Here is a 12,087-nt window from a genome sequence, read left to right on the forward strand (position 1 = left end):
GCGCCTCACACCCTGGGCAACTCCGGAGAAGAAAAGAGTCCAACCCCTATCCAGGAGTATGGTTCCAGAACCAAGACTGTGCGTAGAGGTAAGCCCCACCAGATCTAACCGGTAGCGCTCCACCTCCCGCACAAGTTCCGGCTCCTTCCCCCCACAGAGAGGTGACATTCCACGTCCCCAGAGCCAGCCTCTGCTGCCCGGGTCTGGTCCGTCGAGGCCCCTGACCTTCACTGCCACCCATGTGGCAGCGCACCCGACCCCAGCGGTTCCTCCCACAGGTGGTGGGCCCATGGGATGGAGGGATGTCCGCCACGTAGCTTTTTCGGGCTGTGCCCGACCGGGCTCCGTGGCAAACCCGGCCACCAGGCGCTCGCTGGCGAGCCCTCCATCTGGGCCTGGCTCCAGACGGGGGCCCCGGGCTTCCTCCGGGCAGGGTCACTTCATCCCTTCCTCGATTTTTCATAGGATTTTTGAACCATTCTTTGTCTGGCCCCTCAAAATATTAGCTAGCACAAATGAATACCGTCCGTTTATATGTTGCACATTTATTCTTTTAAATTGTATTCATATTAGTTTCACTGTCTTTTTCTTGAATTCCTTATTACCAATCTAGTTTATTAAGTGTGGAAGATGATTAGATAGAATTATAAACTGTATTTAATGGAGTACTTCTGTAAATAATATAAGTGTAGTGTATAGTGTGTTAATAGTTTGTCCTTTAACTCTCTTCCAGGAATCTACAAAATTTGAGACTGAGACACATATGCACTGTTTGAAGGGACACAGCCTCTTTAATAGCATTTGGAGTGAAAAAAATTACACTTAAGTTAATAAAATCAAGTTTTTGTTTTATAACTGTAGCACAAGAAAACAATAACATGCAATCCATGACAAACATTTAATTCATCGAATCTAGAACCCAATTAACCAGTTCTGCTTTCATCAATTTCAACTGAAATGGATTTAAACACTTGGAAACAGTATGGTGGTTGGAAGAAAAAAATAAAAATAATCTCAAAAAAATGTCATATTTTAAAATATATATATATACACACATACAAATCCTCCAGACAACCCTTTGAAACACAAACTTTTTACAGGAAAATGTATTGATCCCTTACAGTGCTGATCAAAGTTTAGTAATGACAGATAATCCCCAGCAGTCTGATAAAAATGGAGAGGAAAAAAAAAAAAAGGTTTATAGAAAAGAAAGTTACGATCACCACCCACTTCATCCATTTGTTATAATAAAAGCTCTCAATCTCTGTTTTCTTATGTGTCCTCTGCAAAAGAAAGAGAACAAAAGTTTGCTTGGAATGACTATATTTATCATAACGTTTTTCAAAGTAAACAGATTATAACAACAGCTAGTCTACATAAATCGAATGGACCCCAGGCTTTGAAACCCAGATGGGTAAATGTTTCAAAGGGAAAATCGGGGTCATCAGGATAAACGTGTAATTGCATGACTATTATTTCAGATTAGACCTTGTTATGAATTGGACTTGATTACTGGTTGTGCATTTTGAAGACAAGTATAATTAGAATTATGCACATCATGGTGTAAAAGAACCAACATAAAATAAATTCATTGACTTGCCATTTCAATGCCCCCTAAATAATGCTAAATAATTTGGTTTATAGGGTTGCTTAACGACAAAGTATCCCATCTGTTAAACTCTACAAAGGCGCAAAAGTAAAAAGAAGTGATTCAAAAAGGTAGACTACAAGCTACAGGAGACTAAATAGGTTGGGATTAGTGACACTCGCGTTGAATTATGCATTCAGTGATGTGGTTGATGGCTGAAAATTCACTGTTAATCATTCATATTGATGCTTGCTCCACTGGCTATGCTAGTGAGAATCGGGTAATACACAGAATTGCATTAGTTGCCAATTCAAGATAGATAAAAAATATTTCGGCTGAGTGTCAATTATTTTAAGAGATTCATTTTTTATAGTCATGAATGCATATTCAAGTGAAATACGACTAATTTCACAGTGTCTGCATTTAGTACAAAGGCCAACTGCCTGAGACACTTGTGAGCCAGAGCAGTCGCACACTTTTATCACAAAAAATGAAATGATTCAACTCGGAGACCGTTGCGTTTTCTTTCAGATTTCATCTTACACATCTAATCATGTTGTTAATTTTACACTATTGACTTTCAATATTTAACTTGTTACAAAAAGTAGGTGCCAATATATTCATCAAAAGTTGGCAGATGTATTTAACTTGGGAGAAGGAGATGTACTGGAATCACCATCATTGAAAAAATAAACAAAAAAAAATCACAAATTTCACAGCAACTTTTTTTCAGTGTGGATCTTTCTTGGTGACTTTATACTTACCCCATGGGGTTAAAAAGGCAAAAGGCAGCACTTAGTCTCCAAACTACTGAACAAATGCAGACCAATCCTAAAATGAGGATCGGGGTCCTCAAAAAAAAAAAAAAAAGGAAAAAAAAATCCTACCCCTTAATAGACTAGACTTATTTGATCCATGCTGCTCATATCCTCAACACTGAACCATGGATCAAAAGTTGTATTTTTCATGTTATGTTTTCATGTTACTTTCCAGCTTACAAAAAGAAAATAAATCTCTGACCCTTGTCATTCCCCACTAGCTGTGACCGATTAATTTAAAACGAAGAGGGGAAGGGAGAGATTTTAACTAGCAAAAGTTTTCCCTGTGTCGTCCTTGCCTTTGTATGTTCTCTTCCCATGTGTGAAGGGTAGGTATCTGTACTTGACCATATGCTAGAGAAGGTGGGGAAGAAAAAGAGGAGAATTAGCAACATGTATTTCAAGGATTTGCTTAAACATTTTTTTATCAACAATTCCCATGAGATGGAGTAGCACAGTGATTGCTGTTTTATCAAAAAAAAAGAAGAAAGAATTTGCGCTTAAAGTGTACCGTTTTTTTCAACCTGAACCATATTTTCCTATGTTTTTGTGTATAAGTGACTGATGGGAACAACAATCTTTGACACTGGTCCAGTATTAAGCGAGAACGCTGCAGTCAGCAGCAGCGAACCAAGCTACAATTTAAGTTAATAGGGCAATTGTGCAGCTTGTTTTGCCGTTGCCAGGCTCAGATTAATATTCTAAGTGTCTGCCGACATTATGGAAAGGATTTCTAAGGAGGTCAACCTTTCTGTTAAAGAGTTAGATCCTTTTTTTTTTTTAAAACATGAAAACATCCGCGAAATTGCGTTCGCTAAAGCCACCAGACTCCATGTAAATAAACAGTAATTTTATCATCATAAAATACACATAATTCAAAGTCGACAGAAACAAAATAAAACTATGAAAAGCCGTTTTGGGTCGTCTTTCCAATTTTCTAACCATCACAACTTTAGTTTTGGTTGAAATTAACACAGTTACTGATTTGCATGTGAAAATATGTTGGCTCTATAAACGCTAAAAGTATTCTTTTTTTTTTTTAATGGAGTCTGGTGGGTTTAGTGCTAGCGACCTCAGAGCTGTTTCTGGTTAAACAGAAAGGTCTCAAAGAGGTTTTTAAAAGGCCTCTCTCTGTAAGGATTCTTTCCATAATGTTGTCAGACACTTCTAAGTATAAAATAATAATCTGAGCCTTTCAGTGGCAAAATAAAGCACTTTTAGTGGACCAAATTGACGATGCACATTTGCCCCATAGGGTTACATTGCAGCCCGGTCTGTGGCTGCCGGTTACAGCGTTCACGTTTAATACTGGACCAATTTTAAAGATTGTTGTTCCTGTCACTTACACACAAAAACATAGGAAAATAGGATCCAGGTTGAAAAAAACGGTATTTAGATAGTCAATATTAAACAAATGCACTGCATATCAAGGCTGAACATAACAGAAACACCTGTACAATATAATGCAGTCAAACAAAATATCCCTTTTAGAACACATGACCTTTGTGAATGGTGTTTAGTTTTGGTAAAAGCTTTGTCAGAGGGTTGCTGAGTCACCTCTACTTTATTTTATGTACTGCATTATAGCCTGGTGCTCCTGACATTCTATACAGCTCACGTTCATAGTGCATTATGTAAAGATTTGCTTCTCGACTTTTGCATTTGTCACAAGCAATTCATTGCCTGTGTAATCCAAATAATACTTTTTGGATAAACTGCAATGTTTGCATTACACTCTAGTACAGCTGCAGTGTCAATGTATGCAGTGCATGCATCAGTCAATGTATACTTTTTACCTTGATCTGCCTCTTCATGGTGATGCAGAAGAGCATGATGAAGTACATTACAAGTATAGGCCAGAACACTGGCACATTGAAGGCTTCAAAAAATGTGCAAATCATGGCGATGACGATGCCTTTTGTCGCCGAATGCCTGGCAAGAAAATAACATACTCCGGTAAAACCATGTAACCACATTTATGACACTGAGGAAGCATGAATCAACATCCACAAATCAAACCCACAGCAATTTAAAATGTGTTGTGTTTGCCTAGACTAGATGTACTGTATGAGTTAATACAATTAATAAATCCATATTGGAAAATGCAGGAGAGCATAAGTGAAAAACTATTTATACAAACAACTCTTCAATACAAACAAAATGCTGTTAACTAAACCCAATATCTTAATGTTTTCTAATGTATCTTATTTTCTTAAAAATTAAGGAGAACTATCCAGTACTATTAGTTATCTCACAATTTTAAAAACAACACAGACATTTATTTAATCCATATGGAAAAGGGAGATTATCCTTTCATACACTAGGCAAATGCCAGTTGTATGAATTATGCAAAACCAATTTTCTCTCTTCCTGCTTTAATACACAAGAGGACACAGAGTTTGCATGAACACATGGAAGTCAGGCAAGGTGTAACACAAACTGTAAATAGTAGAAATTAGAGGAATGTGGACTGCAACACACAATATTAAGTTTTCTGCCGCTAGGGGTCTCTCAATCAAAACAACAACAAAAGACGCAGTTAAGTAACGTCGTGAAGTAGCTTGCAGAGTTTTTCCTGGCTCAGAATGGGCCTTTGTCTGGGGTGTCCTACCCCAGGACATTTTGAGTGACGCTAGATTCACAGTGGAGCGTTCAGGTCCAGTCAAAACAATGCAGCTTAGCTGGCTAATCAGCGCCAGCCACATGTGTAAAATATAGCAGCTGTGGATGAGAGAGGGGCTGGCTGCTAAAAATCAGACGTTTTGGCGCTTCCGATTTTCCTTTGGTGCTTTTTTTTTTTTAAATAATGGCTGAAACTGCTCAAAGATGTTAACTGTCAAGGTGAAAGTTTGTCAAGCCAGGCTTACAAGAGTCCAATAAGTTTTTATATGTAATGTCTCTGGAGAGGGGTAATACTTTAGGCTTGATCTATAGATGACAGGGATGAAGTAGAGAATAAGTCGAGATGAGGATATACGATCACATAGGGTCACAAGCAAATACACAGATTAATTCACTCCAATATCGTTGGTTTCATCTTTTACAAATGAGCTCTGCATGACTTAAACTGCGGTCACACACGTCATTTGAGTAAGGGTTAATCCCCGACGAGGTGTCCATTATCAGGAATTAATGGACAACGGGGAGGCCTCCCTTGGAGGCAACTGTCCTCCGCCTTGAAGGGCATTAACCCACGTCTAATATATTCAGTTGCCAAAGAACATTTAAGACCATTAATTTATATATTATATTTAATGCATATTTTGATGCATTTTAATGCAATTAAAATCTTAAGTTTTTGCCCACACGGGTAATTCTAAAGAATATAATTTGCAATCACTTTGTGGATGACAATTATAGATGGCCTGGCCATGAGCTGGACTCACCAGAATTTGAATTCAGGCAACCTCCTGATGAAAGGGCGGAACTCCTCGTTCTGCTTGGTAGGAAGGGCTGGGCCCTCATCTGCAGGAGAGATAGGTTACATGGTGATTAATAGTTAATAAAAAGGTGAAATCTTCAATCACGACTCAGCATTGAGACTAATAATGTGTTATGTTAAAACATAAACACTATTTGAAGTACAATTGTGTTTATATTTTATTTTCTTGAAAAAAACCCAATTACTGTGGAACCGAGACTGGTCTGAATCTCTATAACAACTACAATTTATAGAGGAAAAGATATTTGAGGCCACAAAAGAGGAATAGTTTTTGGAACTAAGCAGTAACTGATGTGTTTGCACTCTACTTCAGAGAGATCACTTGCTAATCAACAGTGTGGCTGGCACTATGACATTTTATTTCCTTGCAGTGCTCTTATTTTGTTTGGCTCCATCCATCTCCGTGTTAAGAGTTAAAAAGTGTTACACACTTCCAATAAAAAACACTTGAATGAATGAAAAGAATTTCAACATCATCCTGAAATGTATCGATCTGCAATAGTATTCTGTTTTGTTTGGATGACTATATAGTGTATACTAATAAAGCTTTTGTAACAATTAACAAGTGATGCATACCTGGGTTGTGTATGGGAAAGCATTCTTAGTACTCTTTGATATTGAACATAATGCAAGGCTAGTTAAAAACCCTACATGAACAGGCAGGTATCAGCCAGAGAGGTAACCTGCCAAGTAGACAACATGAACACCTTACAAAAAAATTGATCAGACTTAATTGAGTCAACTTGCCTTCATCAAGCAGTGAAGGATCCACTTTTGGCGATAGAAAAGCAATGAACAGGTTGAGATGGTAGATTCCCAAAGCGTATGTTACTATATACCAACCCTGAAAAGCAACATAAGGAACATCGCCACATTAAAAAGCTTTCTGGGCAGCCAGTAAACATGAATATGCACCTTTGTTAGTAAAAAATGACAACACACATATCACACAGACAGGTGAGAAACAAAACAAAAAAGATGTAATGTCACTGTCTCTTGTAGTGCTGCCTAAGTCAACCTTTCACCTTTGGTGAAAATCAGCACAAAAACAAAACCAATGAGCCTTAAATATAATGCAATCCAATACAACAGCCCAAAACTACTAGTTAAATAATTAGGAGAGGTGAATGAATGTCTTTAACTCTGACAGCCTCAAAAAACTTGGACATTGCAGGGGCAAGTGATCATGTTGTAATGTTGTTGCTTTTATTACATGGCTCATGGGTTACATTTGCTAACTTTCACAGAACAAGAGAGTAAAAATGGGGGGGAAAACTGACAAACAATTACCTGTAGTATGTACACTCTGATCATGTAGACAGCAGTAAGTAGTAGAGTGCTTGCCCATCGCACTGCATAGAATGGTGTTGACTTGTCTAGCCATGACTGATAGACCTGTTAAAAAAAATACAAAAAAAGGAAACAAAATGTAGCCATCAGAGGTAGATAATAGCACTGACGATCTAAGACACAACCTTAGATAAAACAGTGCGCAGCCTTTGAAAAACACTGTTACTTTCAGACACAGTATATTTGGACATTAAAGCAACATTATCTAACTTTTTTTTTACCTTGAAATAACAACTTCAAACTTATTTTGATGCTACTCTGACTTGTAAAAGGGAAAATGGCACCTCTGTCATTCCCACTCCGAGATTTCTGATGGACAGAAGGCTTTACTTGTTGCCAAAGTACTGCTAAACGCTAAGTGCTGCTAACTGTATAGCTACCGTCAGCTAGTTAGGTGTGCTGCCACGACTGGGAGCTCGAAGCACCAGGGGAGTGTTGGTGTTTACATCGCTAGCACAAGAGTGTTGGACCGCTCGGAGGAGGTTTTCAGGCATGGGGAGGAATGAATGAATGTGGCGACAGCGGTGTTGTGCCAGAACCGGAGCTGGGCGACCGGGAACGGGTTCACCAGCTGCTACAGACATCATGACAGAGGCTAGGAGATTAAAGAGAGAACACTGAGGAAGCTAAAAAGAGAAAATGAGAGTGACCGAGCTGCAGCCTGACAACTCGGACTGGTTTTTAGTTGTTGGTAAGAGTTTCGCGAAATAAATTGTTGCAAGACAGACGGCGAACTGGCCATCTTGCTGTTGAACTTTGAACGTAAGTCATTTTAGCTGGCTTGCTATGTCTTGTGTTTTGCAGTGTTTGGTTGTGTTATCATAGTTGTCAACTTCCTAGTTTTTGATAATAAGTAACGCAATCGTGACACATGCATGTGTACAGCTGTCTATATTTACAACAGCGGTGTACAAGTGAATTACACTTTGAAACTGTATGGGTGCCAAATCGCAAAAAATACAAATATTACGCAATGTTGCTTTAACTGAGCATCCCATGACTACAATTGCCCTAATTTATACTTACTGTATAGGACTATATTTTAATGTAAGTATCCTTTATAAACTCATGTCTTTCTCTAGCTGACTGACCAACACAATTGGACAAAGTTATGGCTATCTTACCACACAGTCAGAATTCACTGATAACACTTTTTCAGACCATTGCTGAGTATAAAGATTGAGGAGTACTACTACTGAGTGATTTTTTAAAACTACAAAGGAAGAAAATGTGATTGGAAATAAACTGAAGCATTAAAAAGTACTACACCAGAATACTGTCCTGCTTATCTGCAAATCATGCAGGAGACATGTTAAACCTAAAGATAAGCCTATGTTTGCAAGTGTGATATTTTGGGGGAAAACAGGTACAGTAGCACTGGTCCTGTAACATCCAGTGCAGAGGATTTCTGAAAATCAAATGCCACTGGCCTAACTAATTTATTCTATACAAGTTACTTTAATCACCAGCAGTTTAATTGACACCCAGTTAACATTTAGCAAGGTAAATATACTGGTTGCTTAATGGTAATGACATATGAAATTCAGTGTTTAGGACAGAGTATTAGATCATGTAATCCCTAATTCCTAAATAATACATGTGTGATCTGAGTAATAGACACGTTACCTGTCCAATCCGTGTGAAAAAGGCAGCGACTACAGATGATTTCCCATGGATTGACTCCCCAACACTGTCCCCTTCTGACATTCTGCCCGTGAAGATGAAAACAACATTTTGATTAGTGCTGCATGAATACAGGCTACTTGGATAGTCTGACTGAAACAGACTTCATAAGCTGCAGTGGGCAATACCATTATCTAGCATGCACAAGTCTAGAATCTTCCACTCCTGTACATTGGCTGGAATTCCAATCAAGTTTCTAAGACAGCAAAGTGAAACTGTTTCCAGCCTACATAGTTTTTGTGAAGAGACAAGGCACACGTCACGATTCACTTCACTTGTTGTTTATCATCTCTTTTAGTGATGTTTGACGTCTAAATAGGGGTAAGAGTGACATGTAGTTTTTTTTAAGTACCCATTTTCCCTGGATTTGGGATACGACTTGAACAAGACTCTCATAAATTGGAAATGTGTACACTAGACCTTCGAACTGTAACGTCTGAAACAAATAGTGTGTGCTTCAACAATGAAAATTAAGAAGAAATGAAACTAATAACTTTCATCAATTTTTTTTATATTCTTTGAAAATATACTATACTTTATGGTGTTACAATAATCTACACTCCTGCGAGGCCTTTTCAAGCAATAATCCCAAGAGTGCCTGTAAATTTGGAAGGGATTATGGCAGTTACGGGTCATTAATACCATAAAGTTGGAGTGTTGGTAATAAAGATCTAGTGCTAATAATAAGCATAATAATAAACATCTGGTCTGCTGAAAGTGCTTTCAAGAAAAGATGAAACAATAGGGATGGATATTTCTGTCTGTATACACCAGTACAGTAGGTGTGTTGCTTATTCTAAATAAACAGTGTGACTGATTTTTACTGAAGGCACTGTCAAATAACCCATCCAGTAAGACTAGTTGAGAAGGCGACGTGCCCACTGAAACTGAAATGTGTGATCAGCTTTATAAAGAACCAGCCGTTTGAAGCTGTGAAGAGCAGAATCTGGTGACGGTCTCTGTGGTGTACTCTTACAACTGTGAGTGAGTCCAGATTGGCAGCTGTCTGACAGGTACACATGAGCAGTGCATGAGGAGATCAGAATGATTTCCGTGTATATTACGGACATGGTATATGGCACTGAAAAACAAAATCTAGTAGTCGCTCTGTTAAAGCTAAGTAACGATTTGTGTAACTTACATCTAACCAACGGCGACATATTTTGGCTGCTTTTACTCTGGACTTTTCAGAGATCCATTGACATCGTAACGAGTGGATCATGTATTTTCTAGGTAAGGTTAGCTGATTGCCTACCTCTAACATTGTAGTTTAGGGTTATGTTTCAGAGATTTGATTACCAAATTGCACTGTGTTGCCGGAGCGATTACAGGGCCTTTTAATGACTCATTTTGACATGAACGTTAGCTAGCTAAAAAAGGCAAGATCGCGTAGAGCTGTTCGTGGTTATAGCTAACGTTAGCTGCATAACTAGCTAGCTAGCTAACAGGCTTAGGCAGTCAGGAGGGCAGCTAATAAGTCATATTTTAACAACAAGCTTTCTGGGAAAACCATAACATGAATACGATCGAAACTAATCATGCAGTGATCATGTCACAAACGTGTCGTCAGTGGTATTATTTTAAAGTTCCTCGCATTAGCCTTACAAATAGCTAACTAGCTTGCCATCTAATGTACATTGCCCTTTGGCCCAAATAGCCGCGTGTATGGGTTATGTAGTTTTAGTAAAGCTTATTAAAGGCCTTTATCGGCCCTTAAACTAATTTATGTAACTACATTTCCCACAACTGCAGCGTAGCGCCTATTAAAGTATGGCAAAACAAAATGTGGTCCATGAATCGCTCGCTTTCCATTGCAATTTACGTTCATCAGAAAAACGTTGAACTACAAATACCAGCAAGGAATGCAATTATCTGACAACTCACTTCCGGAGATACGGTACTACGTTGCCAACGATTCCACAGCTAGTCAGCTAGCCCAGTTACAAATGAAACCATTCTCTAGTAATCACATCTGTACTCACTGAATTATACGGTCGTTTTGAAATGTGTTTCTTGGTTTCAATAACTGTTACATGTCTGCGTATCTTGGTTTTGTTTGTAATTACATTGAAAATAGTCCTACTTGAAAATGTCCTTTCTTACCTGATACGGCCGCTGTGTCACTACCCGGCTCTACCTAGCTAGCTACACTAGCCACTTCTCGTGCAAACTGGTGTGAACACGTCAGTACTTCCGCGAGGATTCGAGTTGATGGCAGGCAGGATAGCAGAGCCCCGAATACATCCATGCCCCGAATGCCCGAAAACCGTTCTCTTAATACATCCATGCCGAAAACATTAAATTCAATTTCAAGATTAAAGACTTCCGCCCATGGCCGATGAACGAACAGTAATATATATGCTGCCTACATTTATGCTATGACGTTACCCATTGGCGATTTACTTAAATGTCCATTTAAATACTCAGGCCAGTAATTAGTCTTAAACATTTTTTAAGTTTGATAAAGAGATACATTAAAGTTAGTGATGGGCGAATGAAGCTGAATGTAACTTTGGGGCTTTATTTCTATTTGTGCCGAAAAGGATTTGAAGCTTTGGGGCTTCAAACCAAACACAGCAAACACAGTGGCATCTGTTGGTTTGCAAAACGCAGCACTTCAAGATAGGCCGAACCGAAGCACTATCTCTGATTTGAATTAGTTAAGTCTCGTGTGCAATAAAGGTTCAACAAGCCTGCGTGTTATTATTCAGTCTGTAATACTTTGGATCAGAAGTGCTGAATTAAATGTAGATGGTAGGCTATTGTGTAATATGTTACAGTAAATTATTGATTTCATTATTGAATGCATTAATTAATTCATTATTTTATGAACGCACTATCCAACAAGCCTATGCATTTTACTGACACCAAAACCTTACATGTGTGTTTTAACTTCATGGTTGATATTTATGTAACATTTCATTTGAATCTCAATGTGATGTGATTGTATAATGATATTCGTTATCATAGCCTAGGCTACTTATGATTATGTCTTTAGTGTAAATCATCATATTTACAGGTTATTATATTTAACATAGTTACATAGTTTAGCAGTAAAACTTTCAAAACAGTCAAATGAAATGAAGGGCTTTCCGAAACACGAGTGACGTTTAAAGGCAAAGACGTCATCAGTCACGTGGTATTCTTCATTTGATACAAGCGCTGACCATAGACAATGTACAATGCACACAGTGAAACAAGCTTCG

The 12,087-nt window shown here is 38.3% G+C and overlaps 1 protein-coding gene across 2 annotated transcripts; it reads right to left on the reverse strand.

The window, feature by feature from the left end:
- Positions 1 to 766: 766 nt before the first annotated feature.
- On the reverse strand, positions 767 to 11,092 carry rer1 (retention in endoplasmic reticulum sorting receptor 1). Of its 2 annotated transcripts, XM_078254673.1 has the most exons (8): positions 10,985 to 11,092; positions 8,825 to 8,906; positions 7,139 to 7,243; positions 6,596 to 6,692; positions 5,793 to 5,871; positions 4,203 to 4,338; positions 2,706 to 2,760; positions 767 to 1,283 (listed from the first exon to the last, which is right to left on the reverse strand). In XM_078254673.1, the coding sequence occupies exons 2-8, from the start codon at positions 8,903 to 8,905 to the stop codon at positions 1,273 to 1,275; spliced, it is 564 nt and encodes a 187-aa protein (XP_078110799.1). In that variant the 5' UTR covers position 8,906; positions 10,985 to 11,092; the 3' UTR covers positions 767 to 1,272. The 2 variants fall into 2 exon arrangements, with proteins under 2 accessions (XP_078110799.1, XP_078110798.1); XM_078254672.1 differs by having other exon boundaries at positions 767 to 2,760.
- Between the last annotated feature and the right edge of the window lie 995 nt (positions 11,093 to 12,087).

Source organism: Sander vitreus, chromosome 7, assembly GCF_031162955.1.
Source record: "Sander vitreus isolate 19-12246 chromosome 7, sanVit1, whole genome shotgun sequence".
In the NCBI taxonomy this organism is placed as follows: Eukaryota; Metazoa; Chordata; class Actinopteri; order Perciformes; family Percidae; genus Sander; species Sander vitreus.

Bases quoted from the DNA above. Each gene is read 5' to 3' on its own strand.
- rer1 (XM_078254672.1), bottom strand. From the start codon at position 8,905: ATGTCAGAAGGGGACAGTGTTGGGGAGTCAATCCATGGGAAATCATCT. The intron at 7,244-8,824 runs GTAACGTGTCTA...TTTTTTTAACAG, and splicing joins TTTTCACACGGATTGGACAG to GTCTATCAGTCATGGCTAGA. The intron at 6,693-7,138 runs GTAATTGTTTGT...GTTGCTTTTCAG, and splicing joins TCAGAGTGTACATACTACAG to GGTTGGTATATAGTAACATA.